The sequence below is a fragment of the Chelonia mydas genome, chromosome 24, assembly GCF_015237465.2.
Source record: "Chelonia mydas isolate rCheMyd1 chromosome 24, rCheMyd1.pri.v2, whole genome shotgun sequence".
Classification (NCBI taxonomy): Eukaryota; Metazoa; Chordata; order Testudines; family Cheloniidae; genus Chelonia; species Chelonia mydas.
This window is the reverse complement of record NC_051264.2, coordinates 5,673,818-5,693,873: the sequence shown is the minus strand read 5'-3', so window position 1 is coordinate 5,693,873 and position 20,056 is coordinate 5,673,818. Positions and strand designations below refer to the sequence as shown.

General features: G+C 49.7%; 1 protein-coding gene across 6 annotated transcripts in view; it reads right to left on the bottom strand.

Moving 5' to 3' along the window:
* Nucleotides 1-15,883, bottom strand: part of PIAS3 (protein inhibitor of activated STAT 3) — a 41,892-nt gene extending 26,009 nt beyond the window's left edge. The window contains exons 1-2 of one of the 6 annotated variants that reach the window (XM_043535443.1): nucleotides 15,625-15,883; nucleotides 3,762-4,230 (exon numbers count right to left, since the gene is read on the bottom strand). In XM_043535443.1, coding sequence (XP_043391378.1) covers nucleotides 3,762-4,227 — 466 coding nt within the window. In that variant the 5' untranslated portion in view covers nucleotides 4,228-4,230; nucleotides 15,625-15,883. Of the gene's footprint in view, nucleotides 1-3,761; nucleotides 4,231-12,129; nucleotides 12,304-15,624 lie in introns of those variants that run through there. The other 5 variants (XM_037882772.2, XM_043535444.1, XM_043535442.1 and 2 more) reach the window with 5 other exon arrangements.
* Between the last annotated feature and the right edge of the window lie 4,173 nt (nucleotides 15,884-20,056).

The window sequence follows — 20,056 nt, the reverse complement described above, 5'->3', positions numbered from 1 at the left end:
CAACTAATTTTCGGGTGGGAGTTATATTTGCTAGATACCAGAATTCAGAAAACTGGATTTGTTTTTTACTGTAAGCTCCTTGGAGCAGGGTCATGATCTTTTATTTGTTTAAAGCATCAAGAAGTTTCAGGCTGCTCTAGAAATAAGCCATATCAACTCACTGGAGCAAAGAACATGCCTGTATAGCGCTACACATATTTCATAACTGGCCAAGCAAAGTGAGGTCTTACATTCAACTCAATGGCAATTTTCTGCCAGTAACGCAATAACTTTTCAATGCCATATTCCCTGAATTTTGGAATTGACTGAAATGTTCTAGGTATCACTGGGCAGAATAGGAAATCAGAAAGAGGGAAATGGGGGGAGGGGGGGAAGAGACACTGAGCCCCTTGCATCTGGCTAACACACTCAGCAGCTTCAGCGGCCTCTCTAACTGTCTACAGATGAAAAAACTGGTTGACGGAAGCCATTAACACCTTCCAGCATGATCCCTCAACCCCACTCCATCTCAGCTCAGCCCATGGTCCCAAAACATTTTTAAAATGCTGACACCCTGAATGACTTACCTCCCAGACAGACAGAAAATTAAATCAGATTGGTGGAAGGGAAAGGGGAGCCAAAAAGAACACCTGGCATAAGGGAAAGGGGGGAAAAGCCCTAGTGGAGGTGGAGAACATGGGACCCTGATATGGGAGGAGAGGGGCCAGGGGACATTTGGCAGAGGAGGGAATGGGGAGATCACACAGAGCTCCTGGCGTGGGGGGGGGGGGAGAGGGGGAAGTGTGGGACAGTAACCTGAGGAGGGGGAATGGGGGCACACAGACCCTGCAGCATGTGGCAGAGGGGGAATGGGGGAGAGACACAGAGCCCCTGCCATGGTGGGGAAGGAAGGAATGAGGGAGCGTAGAGCCCCAGCATGCGGGGTGGGGAGAATGGGAGAAGAAGGTATGGGGGAGGGAGACCTGGAGGAGAATGGGAGACCCTGGCATGGGGAGGCACACAGAACCCCTGGCCTGGAGGGACGAATTGTGAACTCAGCGGGGGCGGGGGTTGCAGCGAATCCCTGAAATAGAGGGGGATGGGAGGGTTCACACAGGGAGCCCCTGGGAGGGAACGGAAGGAAACAAGAAGCCCCTGGTGTGTGCAATGAGTGTGAGACTCGTCCCCGCTCCCCCCGGCCCCTCAGTCATACAGAAAGTTTATTTTTAATTCAAATATCAATATTTGACTAAGAAGGTCTTATCTGGGGGGAGAGGGGCAGGGAGCGGATTATTTTGGCACAGAGCAATAATGAGTTCTTTTGCAACATGCGCATCCCATTTAAGGAAACCACAGGTTGGCTGGGAGGGATAATGGAGTCAAAGTCAAGAAAAGAAAAGGAGGACTTGTGGCACCTTAGAGACTAGCCAATTTATTTGAGCATAAGCTTTCGTGAGCTACAGCTCACTTCATCGGATGATTTATGCTTATGAAAGCTTATGCTCAAATAAACTGGTTAGTCTCTAAGGTGCCACAAGTCCTCCTTTTCTTTTTGCAAATACAGACTAACACGGCTGCTATTCTGAAAAAAGTCAAGAAAATATACTTTAAAAAAAAAAACAACAGGCATCAAGCTGATGAGTTCTTGCTGTGCCAAGAGCAGGAATAATGAAGCCAGACATATCTATCTCCCCTGCAGCAAACACCACCACATTTATGTGGGGAAAAAACCCACACCTGAATCCAAACTACAGTCACTCAAACGGCGTCAGCTAGGTCAGGCCAGTCTGAAGAGCAGCTGTGCCGTCAACACATGACCTTAGTTAACAAGAAAGTTCGCACAATGTACAGCTTCAAAACGGGCAATAAGACTCTGCTCTTCCCGGGCCTGATCCAGATCCCATGAAGTCAATGGGGATCTTTCCATAGACTTCAGCGAGAATCAGATGGAGTATCCACAGACATCAGCGAAGACACACAGCCATCCCTCCCCCCAGTTTACAGATGGGGAAAGCGTGAGTTCTTTCCAACAGATAACGTACCTTTTTAATGCATGGAAAATGCCTGGCTCATTGGGGGCACTATGGGAAACAAATATGCAACTTATCTAATGTCTCCCAGCTAGTCAGAGGCAGGGCCATGAACAGACATCCCAGGGTCAAAGGGGTTTGTAGGGAAAAGCTGGGAGCCATACCCAACTGTTGTTTTTACTGGTACCCTTACACTTATAAGGAGGGCCCACAAGGTCTTGAAGTCAGACTGCCACAGAATTACCCTGACTGTGGTCACCCCACCACTGGCAAAGAGAAAGAGACTGTTCCAGCTCATTTGTATGGGTTGAACTCTTAGTCTGGCCACCGTGAGGCACCAAATCACACAACTAATCAGGTGGTACCATGTCAGATATGTGGCACCTATCAAAAGGGTGCTGCTAATGTGCCAGCCAATGGACAGCAAAGCATAAATGGAATGGGCCTCCGAGTTCTATGTGGCGTAAAGGAATCTCTTCCCCTATTCCTCCATTTCTATTCACCTTTAGAATCTTCATGTCTCCCTCCTGTCCTTTGTCTGTCTTGTCTATTTAGACAGTAAGTTCCTGCCTGGAAGAGCTGTCTCTTACTTCATGTTTGTCCACTGTTGTAACACAACAGGGCCCTGAGCCCAGTCGGGACTTCTAAGCACTATCATAATAAAAATAACATTTGTTCATTTTCATTTATTGGGGTTTTATTGATGATTTTCAATTAATTTCTCTTAACTTTCATTGAGTTAACCATCATCCTGACAAAGTGTGTGTGGGGGCGGGGGCGGGGGGGGGATCAAGAACAAGCCAACAAGTTTGTAGTCTAATGAAGCAAAATTAGGCCTGAAGGTGCCATGGAATTCTAAAGGTGCTACCCAAGAGACTGTTTGGTTTTTATTTTACTTTGTCATTTTTGCAAGGTATCGATGTTAACACCTGGCACTCAAGATACTGTTCTGAGACTCTATCCCATATTAAGCAGGTACTCCTTCTCTCGGCTTCATAGTCCAAATGCTGAAATATCATAGATCACTCACAGGCAGTATAGTAATTCTAGAAGAGGGTGATTTAGACTATAATGAAGAACTCAAGTCTGTTCCCAGCAAAGTTCACAGACTGGCTCTATCTGATACAGATGCCCAAATTAAAAAAAAAAAAAAAAAAAAAAACAGCACATACTGATCATTATCCACTTAAGAGCTGCAGGAGACTGGTTGGCTGAAGGGATCAGTAAGCAGATATGAGGCTTTTCACTAAATGGTTAGTCTGAATCCAGAAACCCACGAGAGCAACTGAACCTCTTCAGTAGCCTATGCAAAACGAGTTGGCAGATCTCAGCCCAGTGGTTATTTCAATTGCAGTACTACCTAAGGACCGAGTCAGGGATCAAGGTCCCACTGAACTACGCACCATACAGAAATGCCAAGATAATTCTTATCCGCCCACAAAAATCACCATCTAAGGTTATTCGTTCACGGGTGTGTCTACCATAAAACACACCAGAGCCAATCTCAGCAGAAAAGCCCAGGATTGCCTGGGCCATGGAGACCGGACTCCCATCCTCACCCACAGATGTAGTCCTTCCAAATCAAGACTGATGCGCACTTGCAAAGCAGTCTGGGAAGCTAGCCCTCATTGCCCATGCTATGCCCAGTCTGTGAATAACCAGAAGCTTTCAGTTTCAAGGGCTGTCAAGCCAGTAACCTTTGAGTAACAGTATCCTGTAGAAAAGAGAACCAAAGCTAATTTATTCACATACCTAATGTGGTGGGTTTAATCAGCTCATCATAAACGTCATAGAAGGGCAGCCTCTTCATTTTGACGTCTGGATGGACCGGATGAATGGGCGGGGATAAGTGCTGCACATCCGTCTCATGTTTGGGTCCCAGCATAGGCACCGGAGGCAACACAGCCGTTGGCACCGTAGAAGCTGCTGAACTGTTGTCATAGGGCAAGTGACACACTGTGCTGCCCTGCGTCAGTGCAGTGGCGGAGGGCAGTTGCCCTGTCTGAATATGCAGCATGGATAAGTCTGAAGGGGTTAAGATCTTCCTTGGGAACCTTCGTCGGTACAGCTCCTTAATTTTCATCTGAACAGCCGGGCTGCAGCCAGATTTGAGCAGCTGTAATGCCTTTGTGAGCAACTCGTGCTTCCTTCCACTCTTGTTCCTGCCAGCAAAACCCAAGAGAACCTGCAGTTCTGATACCCTAAAGCTCATAACCATGTGCTGCAAGAAAACAGAAAACAACATTAACATTGCTAATTCCAAACACACAGTCCAAACACAAACTACAAATTCACTAAATGAGAAAGCAGCAGAGACCTTAAAAGAGACAATGTCAAATTACAAATCCCATTACCTGTGCGATTATCTACGTACAGGTGAACGAGCCGTAAACATCTAATTTATTTTTACCTCTTTGCATTTTTCTCAGCTTGGACCTTGGAACTAAATGGGTCAGTTAAACTTCCTGTTTCTAGGCAATTTCACTTTTGCACTAGCACAATGTTGTTGTTTGGGGGGGGGGGGACGGGATTCTGCCATGCCAAGGGATGGCTAAACAACAAGAATACTTTGGGCTAGATTCTCATTTTACACCACTCTGGTAGCAAAAAGGTGTCTTAAAGCAGGTGACATTATTCTCACTTGAAGACTTTTACATTATCAGAGTGGTATAAAAGAGCCTTGGTGTAAATGAGACTCTGGCCCATAAAATAAATAGCTAGGTTATTAACGGTTTTTAAATTCTGTAACTCCCCACTTTGCCTCCAATATATAAACTATGGGCCTGCATTATACTGCCCAGTATTTTTTTAGGTTGGGATACGGGGTACCAAATCTGGAAAAGATTTAACAGATGATTGACTAGTCAGAGGAGTTTTGAGTTGTTATAACTAAAAGAAATAATCTAAGAAAAAGCATGCATCAAGTGTCAACGCCACACCAAGGCTGGAATTAAATAATTGTCTTGTTAAATGGTATCTAAAAGCAGCTTGCTAATTTTCATTTCACTACATCATATGACACCAATAATTCTCACAAATGGAGCCAGTAGATTCAGCCCACATCTCAGCAAGAGTTCCACAGAGCAGCAGGGTGGCTTCATCATTAAAGGCACTTTACACTAACAAGACATAACAGCACCACATTCTTACATTTGAGGTATTGCCATAAATGAAACTGCACATCAAATTAATGCACAAATATACTTTTTGACTGCCTTGTCCTCAGTCTCTCTTTTAAGGAGTCATGCTTGCTATTTCACCCCAAGTGGGAGCTCCTGTATCTTCGAGCTCAAGAGATTTAACAAAAAATGGGTCATTTCCCATGGAAAAAAAAGTGGTTGCACAAAAGTAGAACCCGATACGAGACAACTGCCCCTATTTTTTCCAAAAATCGATCACTCAGAATGGCTCCCGGTTCACTATGGGCTTTAAGGCCCTGTGTGACCTTAATACCTGCACCTGCTCTCATGACATGGAGCGTTTACCAGTCTGGAGATACCTTCCTCCTGTCTTCCTTTCTTCCCAGCTGCGCCAAGGTGTTTCACCACAGGAAGTTACTGGTCGATCTGTTTCCATGGGAGAGTATGGTCCACAGAACAGAGTACCAGCCTAAGGCAGGTGGGATCTAGCCCTAGCTCTGCTATTAACTTGCTGTGGCCTTGGGCTATTCTGTGCCTCAGGGTACGTCGGCACCGCAAGTGAAGGTGTGACTGTACTATAGGTACGTCTGCACTGCTGCTGGAGGCATAGTTTCCAGGGCAGGTAGATGTACACACATGAGCTAGGGTGCGAAAACCAGCAAGGCAGCTTCTGAGACCACAGGTATGTACTCTGGGGGCTAGCCCAAGCTGCTGCCCATGCCACCATGGCTACACTGCTATTTTTAGTGCACAAGCTCAATCAAACCTAGCACATGTACGTCTCCCTGAGATGGAAATTACACCTGCAGCTCAAGTGTAGATGTACCCTACTGGTGGCGGTACAGGCTTCAGCATGAGCTAGCCACCAGAATGTTATCAGGCTCCCCAGTGGCTTTGTACTCGGGTTGATAGTCCATGCCACAACATCTACGCTACGATTGTTACCATGCTAGCTAGTGCAGGTATGCCTACCCCAGCTACACTGCAAGTGTGGTTGTAGCAATACTCTCAGCTTCTCCACTTGTCAAACAGAGTTTTCTTTACCCACCTGTGTAAAGCAGTCTGAAATCTAGGATAGGCACTAGTGCTAAGGATTATTTTGTTTACCTACACTAATTATTTTTTGCACTTTAAAAAAAAAACAACACATTAAAACCTTCCATTTTCTGAACTCTTATGCATGGCTACTCCTTGCTGCAGCCACTACGTAGCTAGGCTCAAAGTTTGTGTGCGCACCAACTATAAATGTGCCTGGGAAATGTATATCATTTATGCATACTGCAGTAGCACCTAAATGACCCACCCCAGATCAGGACCCCTTTGTGCTGGGCACTGCACAGGTACATCATAAGAGACGGTCTGGGCCGTACAGTCTAAATAGACATGACACACAGAATAGGAAAAAGTAGTATTCCCATTTTACAGACAGGGAATGGAGGCACAGCGACCTGCCCAAGGTCACGAAAACAGTCAGTGGTGGAGCCAGAACTGAACCCAAATCTTCAGTCTCAGTCCATTGGTTTAGCCACAAGACCATTGTTGCTCTCTGATGCAAAACAGGACTTTCAGGATTACTTTGCTACTCACAAAAGCATAAAGAAAAACACTCATGGGATGGCACCGGATGCCGTGGGAGGATGGTGGTTATGTTAAAAAAAAAAAAAATCCTTCCAGTCACACAAGTGAAAAATTAGAAACTAGGAGCAGTCAAGAATCAAACCCATTTATATTTATAATGCTTTATTAACACACATACTGTTGTAATAAGGGACGAAGAACAAATAGCCTTTCATCTCCAAATCAGTAAATCACCAAAGCTTGCCATCTGATGGCTGGCCGATAAAAGTAAGTTAGTGGATCTCTGGCCCAGTCGTTGCTGATGTACGACTACATCATAAAAAGAATGTTACTACTTTGTAAGCAGTCCCAGAAGACGTGCCAATGATTAAACTAAAAGGTATATTTACCTTTTAAATGCTGACAGCTTCCAGAATCTTTGGATACTGGACATTTATCTGTTCCACAGGGTTAAACCTGAAACCTAATCACCTTAAACATTCTTCATTTTAAATAAGAAAGAGAATACGGAGTTTCACCACCACCAAGTATCCAGTTCCCTTCAGGAAACCAAATGAAATGGATTCAACAATAGTAGAATTGTTCTCAAATTAGTTACATTTTATTGAAGGGTTTACGTCTGCATAGACTTTCAATTTCACAGACACGCCTTTTCCTCTGTGCTTTATCATCTGACTGCCGTGGGACACTAGGGGGCAGAAGGAAAACGTTAGGATTCCATTACTCTACAAAAGCAAGAAAGCTCGCATTCCTCCCAATAAAAAACAAAAGTACCCATGTGTCTCTCACTCTCTCTTTTGGTACACAAAGCAAGAATATTGTGTACTTGGGTTGATTTGCAAGCCAAACGGAGCCCAATCCAATGTATTCATTTGAAAACAACCAACGCTGCAGGCAGTACACACTTTGCTTCTAAGGGCCAACATTCTCTAATTTTTCTTGTTCCCTTATGCTTCAAACATCGAAAAAATTAGAGGTAATAAAATGAAAAGGAGGACTTGTGGCACCTTAGAGACTAACCAATTTATTTGAGCATGAGCTTTCGTGAGCTACAGCTCACTTCATCGGATGCATGCTGTGGAAAATCTTTCCACAGCATGCATCCGATGAAGTGAGCTGTAGCTCACGAAAGCTCATGCTCAAATAAATTGGTTAGTCTCTAAGGTGCCACAAGTCCTCCTTTTCTTTTTGCGAATACAGACTAACACGGCTGTTACTCTGAAACAGGTAATAAAATGTTTACTTATGTGGCAACATTTCTACTGCTCTCCACACCCCTGTTTTAAAAGGTAAAAATTGGACCTATCCCATATTTCTTTTTCCTGGGGATTCCCAGACTAGGCTTCTTGTCTATTTCAATATCCCATACACTGACAAGAAAGAGCAAGCATGCAGGGTGGAGTTTATTATGTTCTGTTGCATCTTACATGCCAAAAGATCCCAAAGCCGTTTACAAGCCATATATACGAAGACCACTATCCACCACCAAAAATGCAACCATCTCTAGAGAGCAGCATGCCAGCTGTTTCACTTCCCAGTGCGGGAGGGGAAATTTTGGCTAAGACAGACAGGGCAAAGTCTCTACCACTCTGAAAAGTGCCCTGTGATCTTTGATGCAGAACAGACAGGACCACCAGTTAGGGTCTCAAGTGGGGAGGAAAAAAATCCACACATAGTACATTGCATGGAATTTATCTATCACCTTTCTTGGCTGGTTACTCAAGAGAAGAATAATTTTTAATATTACTGTAACCGTTGGGTTTTTTTGAGAGCTGAGAAAGCTTTTCAGAAATAGGAAAACTTCACTATGTATATTTATCAGGAAGATTTCAATTTGGAGGCTGTAAACTTTGACAGTGTCCCTTTTAAATACTTTTTAACACAAAAAAAGATTATGTTATGGACCTAGGTGCGCTATAAACCCATCTTGCAAAGATGGCCATCCTTCGTGACAGTCTCAGAGACCCGCAAAGGCTGACTAGTTCGTGGACCCCAAGCAGCACCCAATCACCCCTAGAAGTGGCTCCCCTCCAAGTCCTGAGAACGGAGTCCTGGGAGATTAGTGCAGCTCGGTTCACCACCACCACATTTATTTTTAAAATACACCCTGTGCTCATAGATGGCCGTGTCACCACTACTGTGGACTCCTATCAACACCCGAAGCGTCTCCAGTTACTGCTCACACAATGTAGCACGGCAGCGGAAAGACGCTCTCGTTGCCACAAATGATCACAATCAAGCGCTCCCAGAGGGCACCCAAAGGCTTATTTAATGAATGAGCCACATCACACTTGAGTCCATGCAGAAAAGCCGGAACAAACAATTGTTGAACAGTGTACAACATTTCTCTTTCCAGAGGAGTCATCGCTGGTCATTTAAATAACGGAAGGTGTCCAAACCCACTCCAGACATAGGGAGCAATCATTTCATTTTCAGCTGGCTCCTCTTTCTTTACAATGAAACACAGATGGTAAAAATCTTAAGATTAACCCCTAGCTAGGAAGCCAGAAAGGGGGGTAGGGGAGATGGACAAAGGAATTTAGTTGCCGGAAGAGAGCACAGATTTAAAAATAAACTGCAGAGAGCCATGAATAATGCCAGGTTGCACAGGAAAGTCTGGAGCCTGGGAGACCACATGAGAATCTCAGAGGTGGGTCAAGCCTCAGAGGATGTAAACCCATGTGCTAAGCTACATCTACTCTTATAATATGATTTCTCTGCAGCGATTTATTTGCAGAGAGAGAGTAGAGTGGAAGATGCCAGGGAAATTCCACCCCCTGCTGTATCTATCCGACCTCACCCTCTGTAGATGCCCTTTAAGTTTGCTAACTATGATCCCGATCCTGCAGACTTATGCATGTCCTTAACTTCACACACGAGCAGGCCCATTGAGTCCCAGTGGCACTGCTCACATGAATAAAGTTAAGCACATGTATAAATCGAGGCAGGATCAAGACCTATGTTAAGACATGCCATTTCCCCAAGTCCGCAGATGTGGGACTTTTGTCTAGCTTACCACGGTCCTCGCCCCTCGAACTCTGGAGAACTTCACAAATAAAAGTCACTGCTTCTTCGCAATAGGAATTCTGCAAAATTGCAACTCTTTCTGATTACAATTCTTGGGTCGATTTTTTCCATGAACATTTTAACACTTTGGTGCTTATTAAGATAGGAACACAGTCCTGCTCATATTAAAGTCATAGGGAGTTTTGCTCCCAGCAACAGGATCAGGCCCTACACGAATATTAGAACAGGATGGGTCACTACTGGAAAGATTACAGAGGAACATGAGCTCCCTATATCCCCGCTGTGGCTGCCAAAAAGGTGCCAGTTCCTAAGTTCTTGCTATTCCCAGCACAGGGGTGGGGGAAGGACTCTGAGGCCACTTTAGCGAGCTAAGGGCTGCACTCTAGCCTGCGGGGAAAAAATATTACACGCCAGTGAGGACACAAATCAGCTTTGGAGTTAGTTACCAGGGGCAATTTCATATTCCACAGTCTGGTGGGCAAAGGTGGTTACACTCTGACTCCTAAAAACAAGAAAGAGAAAAGAAGGTGGAGGGAGACGAAACCCCCTCCAGATGTGAGCGCTGGTGCAGAACTACTGGGCTACGAACACAGCCACCTCCAACTCTGTGCCCCCCCTCTTCTCATGCCTCCATGGCTCTGGGCAAGGGACATCCTGGAGCCATGGCCTTTCCCCCCACGGCAACTCTGCCACTCTCCTGCCCCTCCACTCCGCATTGCTCTATATCCCCTTCTGACCCAGCAGGTCCCCTCTTTGTTCCCTATTATTCCCTTGGCTCTCTGACCCCACACCCTTCTCTGTACCCCCTCAGGGCTGAATCCCCTGCTTCTTAGCTCTCTGCCTCCTTCTTGCACTTCACCCCCAGACCTCCTGTTATTCCCCCTCCTTTAGCGCCCCACCCCACAATTGAACCCCCAGGGTCCTCTGTCCCACCCCCAAATACCTAAGCTCCTTTGCTTTCTTCAATAGACACATCCCTGCTGCCACACACATGAACCCCCAAACCCTGTTCCCCTTCCTCCAAGTTTCTGTATCTCCATCTTGATCCCGTACCCTCCTCCATGACTCCCCCAGACCCTCTGCCTGCTCCCTGCCCTGTCCCACTCGGGACCCAGATCTCCCACTTGGTACTCCCTTGAAAACCCCGCTCAGTGGATTCCCACATGACAGCCTCCCCCAAGATCCTATGGCTCCCCCCATGGTCCCCCACTCCAACCCCCTAAAGATCCCTTGTCCTCCCCCTATCAGGGCTCCCCTGAACCCATCCCACCTTCCAGGGCTTCCCTGCTCCCACATCTCAGCCCCCTCACCTCAGGCTCCCCCACAAACCGCTCTCACTCTGTCCCTCATTTCCCTCCTACCCCCCTCAGCCCCTCCTCCCACCATAGCTCCCCCCTTACAAACCCACCCAGGGCTTTCCTGCACCCCCCAACCCCCTCTCACCCACCCCCTGCCCCCCAAAACCCACGGAGCCCCTGCTCCCCCCTACAGCCTCCAGTGCCACAGATCCCTCCCAGCAGCCCCCAGACTCCTCTCATCCTCCCTCTACTCCCCCACCTTGGCCCCCCGGCAGCCCCAGTCCCTTCCCATCCTCTACCCCAGATCCCTCTGCTCCCCCAGGCCCTAAACCCCTTCCTCATCCCCCGGTACCCCCCAACACTGTCAGCCCCCTCCCCCTGCCCCCCCAACACTGCAGAGCCCCCGGCTCCCCCGCCTCAGTGCCCCCAGGGCCACAGCCCCCTCCCCTGCTCCCCCACCGTGCCCCCCTGCAGCCCCCTCCCAGCCTCCCCAGACCCCTCCCCTGCTCCCCCACCGTGCCCCCCTGCAGCCCCCTCCCAGCCTCCCCAGACCCCTTCCCTGCTAACCCACTGGGCCCCCCTGCAGCCCCCCCAGACCCTTCCCCTGCTCCCCAGCCTCAGTGCCCCCCTGGAGCCCCCTCCCAGGCCCCCTGACCCCTCCCAGGCTCCCCCACCGCGCCCCCCTGCAGCCCCCTCAACCCCTCCCCAGCTCCCCCACCGCGCCCCCCTGCAGCCTCCCCCATTTAAGCCCCCCCCCACAACCCCAGACCCCTCCCTTGTTCCCCCACCGCGCCCCCCTGCAGCCTCCAGTGCCACGGGCCCCTCCCAGCCTCCCCCTCAGCATCCCCCAGACTCCCCTCTCATCCTCCCTCTGCTCCTCCACCTCGGCCCCCCAGAGCCCCAGCCCCATCGCGCCCCCCTGCAGCCCCCCAGTGCCCCAGCGCCCGCCCCACGTCCCTCGCTGCCCCCCCTCAGTGCCTCCAGACCGCTCCACTCCGGCCCCCCCGCAGCCCGCCCCGCCGCTGCTGCCCCCGGCGCCCCCCGCCGCTGCCCCGCGCCGGCCGGGGGGCTCGTTACCTTCAGCTCGGCCGCCTCCGCCATCTTGAGACATCGTCGCCGAGCCGAGCGCAGACAGCGGCCAAGGGAGCGGCGACAACTCCGCCCCCGGCCCGGAGCCGCAGAGACACCGCGCGGGGAGGGAGCGGGGCGAAACTCCGCACCCGGCTCTCCGCCGCAGACACGTGCTTCCAGGGTGCCCGCGGGCTGATCCCCGCCCGGCAGCGCTAGTTACCGCCGGCCACCAGTGCTGGGCACCAGGAGTACTCGTCCTGCAGCCCCGAGGAGCACGGATACCAACCCCGGGCTGGGGCAAAACACACTAGACGTTAGTTACTCTCTGCACTCAGGATGGGCTGGGAGTCCCAGGAACCCTGAGCATCAGCAGCTGTAAGTCGCTATCGGCCCCCAGTATTGGTGCCAGAGGAGCAGCCGTGTTAGTCTGTATTCGCGAAAAGAACAGGAGGACTTGCGGCACCTTAGAGACGAACCCATTTATTTGAGCATAAGCTTTCCTGAGCTACAGCTCACTTCATCAGATGCATACTGTGGAAAGTACAGAAGATGTTTTTATACACACAGACCATGAAGAAATGGGTGTTTATCACTTCAAAAGGTTTTCTCCCCCCGCCCCTGCTCTCCTGCTGGTAATAGCTTATCTAAAGTGATCACTCTCCTTACAAGGTGTGTGATAATCAAGGTGGGCCATTTCCAGCACAAATCCAGGGTTTAACAAGAACGTCTAAGGAAGGGGGGGGGAAGGGGTAGGAAAAAACAAGGGGAAATAGGCTACCTTGCATAATGACTTAGCCACTCCCAGTCTCTATTCAAGCCTAAGTTAATTGTATCCAATTTGCAAATGAATTCCAATTCAGCAGTCTCTGGCTGGACTCTGGTATTGGTTGCTGTTGCCACTAGCCCTGAGTATTAATAGGAGAATTAATTGCTAACAGCAGCAGCCCTAAGTCTTGGTTGCTGCCGGCACTAGCCCCGAGTATTGGCTGCTGTTGCCACCAGTCCTCCTCAGTATTAATAGGAGAATTCGTTGCTATCCGCCACAAGTATTCGTAGCTCATAGCCGCGGCTCTGAGGATTGGTTGCTATTGGCCCGGGTGCTGAGACCTGACAGAAATAACAGTTGCTTTTAGCCCTGAGTATTCATTGTTATAGCCACTCGCCCCCATGTTAGCAGGAGTAACCGTTGCTCTCGGCCCTGAATAATAGTTGCGAACAGCCCTGGCCCTGAGTATTAATGGCAGTATTAGTTATCAGCCCTGAGGATTCGATACTATCAGCTCTGAGCATTGGCTGCTAAAGGCACTAGACCTGAGTATTAACAAGGATATTAGAATCGTAGCATATCAGGGTTGGAAGGGACTTCAAGAGGTCATCTCGTCCAACCCCCTGCTCAAAGCAGGACCAATCCCCAATTTTTGCCCCAGATCCCTAAATGGCCCCCTCAAGGATTGAACTCACAACCCTGGGTTTAGCAGGCCAACGCTCAGATGACTGAGCTATCCCTCCCCGCAAATACCTGTGGGTCGCTCAGTAATTGAGAATTTCGGATAGGGTGTCCATTTAGAGAAAAGAACAGTCCATCAAGAAAGTATTTGAGTTACTTTCCCGACTGCGCTTCTTATCAGCACCCCAGCTCATCCCTCCAACTCACCCTATCTCATGTCTACACACTCTAAACATGCCGCTGTAGCACTTCTGTGTAGACACTTACTACAGCGATAGAAAGGGTTCCCCCAATGCTGTAGTTAATCCACCTCCACATGAGATGGTAGCTTGGTCGACGGAAGAATTCTTCCATTGATCTAGTGCTGTCTACACAGGGACTTAGGTTGGCTTAACTATGTTGCTCAGGAGTGTGGATTTTTCACAACTCTGAGCAACAAAGCTAGGTCAATCTAGAAGCTGCTGACTTCTACTGCTAGACCCAGATCACATGCTCTCCTACAGAGCCCTCTAGCCTGCAAGCAGGACCAGGAAAACCCCCTGAAATTAGTGACAGCCTCCAGTTTAACACAGTTTTCATTACACCCCAGGTAGCGATATTCATTATTAGTCATTTAGTCTTCTTGGTATTACTCTTTTGTACAATCATTTAGTATTTAGTATTCATAATTAGCAATAACCCATCTTAATATTAGCTGTGGTAATGTCAGTTATTAGATATTATTTAATAGCAATATTAGTCATCGCTAGTATTAATTAAAAGTCATTTTCATTGTAGTAACAATATTACTTACTCTTCATAGTAATAATAGTGGTAGCTGTATTATAAGCATAAGAAGTATGACAGTGTAACCCAGGTGCCCCACTAAAATCCAGGCCTCATGGGGCTGGGCACTGAACATACAGCCCCTGGCCCGCAAAAAAGCTCACAATATAAATAATACACAAAGAGTCAGAGGGGAAACTGATGCACAGAGCAGGGGATGTGACTTATCCAAGGGCACACGGCAGGTCAGGTCCAGAGCCGGGAATGGACCCCAAGACTCCCAGTCCATTGCTCTGTCCACTAGCCCATGCTACCCTCCCAGGAATAGCACGTACTGTCAGCACGGAGGCACGCTACCGGAGCAGAGCGTCATTCCTTTTAAAGGGCCCCGCACCCACACCGTAGCAAGCCCGACTCAGCCTAACTCAGTCCCTCAGCCCCAGGGTGCCCTTCCCACAGGCTGGGTCAAAGCAGCCCCTCCCCATTCCAACCAAGAAGAGTGTGCAAGTGGAGGGGGAGGGTACTTGGGGGGGCAAAGGGGTTTAATCTGAGAGGAGGCCAGTGTTTCGGAGGACGGGGTTAATCTGGGGGGTGGTTTGGGGGCAGGGGGTTAATCTGAATGAAAGGGTGATGTGGGGGCAGGAGGGTTAATGGTGGGAGGGGGTGTTTTGGGAGCAGGGGGTTAATTGGGGGAAGGGGTGGTTTTGGGGGCAGCAGGGAGTTAACGTGGGAGAGCTGAGGCCCCGGGGTGGTCTGGGGGCAGCGGGGCGATAACGTGGGAGAGCTGAGGCCCCGGGTGGTTTTGGGGGCAGCGGGGCATTAACGTGGGAGAGCTGAGACCCCGGGGTGGTTTGAGGGGCAGCGGGGAGTTAACGTGGGAGAGCTGAGGCCCCGGGATGGTTTGAGGGGCAGCGGGGCGTTAACGTGGGAGAGCTGGGGCCCCGGGGTGGTTTGAGGGGCAGCGGGGCGTTAACGTGGGAGAGCTGGGGCCCCGGGGTGGTTTGGGGGGCAGCAGGGAGTTAATGTGGGAGAGCTGAGGCTCCGGGGTGGTTTGAGGGGCAGCGGGGCGTTAACGTGGGAGAACTGGGGCCCCGGGGTGGTTTGGGGGGCAGCAGGGAAGGCTTGTGGGGATTGAAATGGGATCTAGACGCTGGAAGCAGCAAAGTTTCTCTGGCAGCAGGAAACCCACTTTGGGGCCAGCTGCATTCCCCCCTCCTACTGTCAAAGCAGCAGGAGGAGGAAGGTGGATTGGAGGCCCAGCAGCCCCCCGCCAGGGTCTCCTTACTCACCAAGTTCACTTTGGACCAAGCCTTCCTCTGGGTCAGGTCAGGAGCAGTTAACCCGGGTACAGCTGGCAGCAGATTCCTCAGGCCCCCTGCTTTGCAGTTACTATTGTTTGTTTGTTTTGTTTTTTGAGGGTGCAGGGGGTTTGATTTCAGCGTGTGTTTTTTTGGAGGGGGCGGGGGCTGGTCTGCAAGCAGAAAAGGGATCCAGCCAGGGAAAGCCTACAACTAACCCTTTCTTCCCAAACTCCGGCCTGTCGGACTCTTTCTTTAGCTGCAAACTCCAGGAACTCAGGATAACACAGATGATTAAATAAATAACCAACCCTTCCTTGCTGCCCCCTGGAGCTCGGCTCCTGCAAAGCAGCCCCAAAACCAGGCACGGATCCAAGCCCGCCTTCCCAGTGTGGGATCCCTGCTGCTGGCCCCCCCAGTCCAGCCAAGAGGTTCTGTTGACCTGGTCCCACCTTGTCTTGGTCCATGTGCAGTGTGATCTGCTCCCACTTGAGAACCGGTGGCATTTCAATGCTGCCGGCAAAGTGTAGGGCAGTGAAGAATGGGGCCCCTTCACCCCAATGCTTCGTGTCAGTGATGGGTGAACCCCAGGATGCTCGGCATGTGGGTTCACCTGGGCTAATTAGGTCCTTCAGTTCCCCACAGTCCCTCCTGTCCCAGCCCTACCCCAGCGGGACTGGAGCAATTTGGATAGCGGGGATGCTGAGAGGCATTTAACCAAACTGTAAACCCTGTATATAATGGAAACCACTTCAAGCCAGAGGGTGCGGTAGCCCCCCTAGTTCCAGCACCTATGCCCCACCCTGGACTATCCCTCCACCCCGACCTTCTTTCTCCCCCTCCTACTCCCCACCCCCACTTTGAACAGACATTTCCACCCTTCCCAGCTCCAACCTATCAGGATGAACTTGTCTTTCCTAGATTCACAGATTCTAAAGCCAGATGGAATCACCAGGTCTTTAAGGCCAGAATGGCCCATTAGCCAGACTCTTGTATAGTGCAGGCCATTACATTTCACCCAGATACAGCTTTTCAGCTCTGAGGAAACTAAACTGTATGTCACAGGCGGAGAATGGGAACGACCAATCAATAAATCAATCAGTAAAACAGGGGGACTGGGCCTCAGAATGCCTGGCTTCTATGCCCAGATCTGCCATTGACTCATTCTTGTGCCTCAGTTTACCCATCCATGAAATGAGGATATTGTCTATCTCTCTGGGGGCTAAGAGACTTAATGAATGTTTGCCCGTGGCATGGAAGTGCAGTGCTATCGTTATTATTATTATATTAGCCAATTGTATCATATAACATCAGTCATGTGACATTTATGGTTATTCTGCAGGCCAAATGTACGTATGTATCACAGGTCCAGACTCTCACTGAGCATTCTAGGGGTCTGCTAGGGCCTAATTTTTAAGCCTGAACCAGACCCGAATCGGACCCAAGCCCACCTGACTCAAGCAGGTCAAGTTGTTTTCTGACCTGACCCCTCCCCCTGAACCTGAGTCAGCGCCGCCACCTCCTACAGGCGTACATGGGGCCGTCTCTCCTCCTGTCCATGGGGTTGGCGCCACGGCGGTTGCATGCACCAGTGGCTGTGTGCCCCACTCCTGCCATCCACTGCCCCTGGCTGCACTGTGCGTGCTGCGGAGTGAATGGTCCTGTGACTCATACTGCAGCGCACACGGCAGCGGGGTGGGGCCGACCCACTGGGCGGGATGAAGAGAGCTGAGCCCAAGAGAATTGCCTCGATTTCCTGACCTGACCCTGATGCCTGTAGTCACATTTGGGTCAGGTTGCAGGGCTCTCGTGTGTCCTGGCAGCTCTGCCTTCCCCACGACTCCACATTACAAGTCTCCCACAAAATCTGACACCCCTCACGATGCTCAGCGCTGTACATACATGATTATTTAACCTGTCTGTTGCCACAGAGCGTCGGAACTCCAGTAATGCTCCAGGACCCCGATGCTGTACAGACACAGAACAGAAAGATGGCCCCCCCACCCCAAAGACCTTAGAATCTAAGTATAAGACACAAGACAACTGGTGGAGACAGACAGGGATGGAAACAATGAGATAGTACAGGACAGCATGGTCAACAACGGTCTCTGCATGTCAGCTGCCTAGCTGTTGCCAAGTTTTTTGTCTGCATCCTGGCAAAGGAGAGTTTTCAATACATGGAGTAAGAGACAGTCCATGCCCTTGTCTAAATAGCCAGGATGGAAATGGAGAGGGGAAGTGACTTGCCCTAGGTCACTTAGTAAAGCAGTGGCAGAGCCAAGACTATATCCAAGGTCTCCTGATTCCCAGCCCAGTGCCCATTCCAGCAGAACATACTGCTTCTCATCTTGAATTTGAGCCGTTTCTGCCAAAAGAAGAGACCAGGTGAATAGAATAATAAACGACTCCACTCCCTGTACACACATCACACACACCAATGCCAGTCTCACGGGTATTGTTAAAGAAACTCATGCTCAGGAGGGTTGTGCAAAGCAAACCAACTTCCTTCCTGGTCAGAAAATGCCCAAGACCGTCGGTCATGTGAGTTGGCTCGAACACCAGGGCTATTTTCTGATCAGCAGCGAGTTGGGTAGTTGCAGGGCCACCAGGTCTCGTGATATTATCACAAAGTCTCGTGATATTTGGTGTTTTACTTAAAGCCCTAGCTCCTGGAGGGAAGTGATTAGGAGAGAATCTTTTTCTTAAAGCAAGCTCTGAGCCCTCACAACTGCAGAGAAGATCCTGAAAGTGTGACCCCTGAGAGGCACAAAATCCAGAAGGTGACTACAAAGCACCCCAAAATTATTTTGTTAAAAATCTCATGGTTTTGAAGCCAATCTCATGATTGGGGCGGGAGGGGGCTGATCATAATTTTTGCTTGGTGTTGGCAATATTGAATTCTGGGATGTATTAGCAGGAGTGTTGTAAGCAAGACACAAGAAGTAATTCTGCCGCTCTACTCCCCACTGATTAGGCCTCAACTGGAATATTGTGTCCAATTCTGGGCACCACATTTCAGGAAGTATGTGAACAAATTGGAGAAAGTCCAGAGAAGAGCAACACAAATGATTAAAGGTCTAGAAAACATGAGCTATGAGGGAAGATTGAAAAAATTGGGTGGTGAAGCACTGGAATAAATTGCCTAGGGAGGTTGTGGAATCTCCGTCATTGGAGATTTTTAAGAGCAGGTTAAACAAACACCTGTCAGGGATGGTCTAGATAATACTTAGTCCTGCCATGAGTGCTGGGGACCGGACTAGATGACCTCTCACGGTCCCTTCCAGTCCTATGATTCTATGACCGCTGTGGAAGGAGCTTGTGCATATATGCAATTGATTGTGTTTGGGTAGGAAGGACGGTCTAGTGGATACAGCACAGAATGTGCATTCAGAAGACCTGGGTTGAGTTTGTGGCTCTGCCACCAACTCCTTGTGTGACCCTGGGCAAGTTACTTAATCTGCTCAGTGCCCTTCCCTGTAATAAAATGGGGATAAAACTCCCCTTATGTCACAGGGGTGGCGTGAGGATAAAAAGCTACCAGTGATCACAAGGTGATCAGATTAAGGAGAGCACCTGGGTAGGCAGAATAGCAGCTTGTTGCATCTCTTCCGGTACAGAAGTAGATCCAGCACGAAGCATTAAAGCTGGAGGAAGATGAGCCACAGCGGACAGGTCATGGCATGATCGTGGGCTTGCCTAACGCCTCAAAGCTATTGCATAACATCCCCCCCCTCCGCCCCACCCTCCGGCCATTTCCTGCTAGTGTGGTGTGGCTTAAGGGGGTGAGAGCACATCTGGGAGGGGATGAGTCCCAGGGACGCCCTTGCAATGCAAAAGTCAGGCGGTCAGTAGAATGGGAGCTGGCGAAGACCCATCTTGCCAAGCCCTCACCACCTCAGCTGGCGTGGGAGGGTTCTTGCTGGCTGCCCACGTTCCCCTTTCCGGCCTAGCGTGGTGATGGAAATGACCGCACAAGGGGTGGGGCAACCATGAACGGTCCTGGGTGCCTTCTAGTGGCAATTTCAGTTGTAATACTGACCTGGTCTATGCTAGACACCTGGGCCTGCTGTAATTGAAATCGATCTGGTCCCAGCAGTGCAATAAAGAGGAGGAGGAGATGTTGCCAACGCAGGGGAAAAGGCAGGGGGGTGAGGGGACTGTGCCACCCTCCCAAGCCAATGAGGGGAGGGCGATCTGGGGGAGGGATGTGGCTCCTGGAAGCCAGAGAGGGGGGTTGTGGGGAGTTTGAGTGGGTGTGGGGCTTCTCCAAGCCAGGCAGGGGAGGGGAAGCTGCCCTCTGCTCTCAGCACTGGTCAGGCCCCCCAGACCCTTTCTCTTCTCCCCAAACCCTGACACAAACCCTGACAGAGAAATTGATGATAAGTGGAATGGAAGCCCAGCAGCACAGGGGAAATAAACAAAC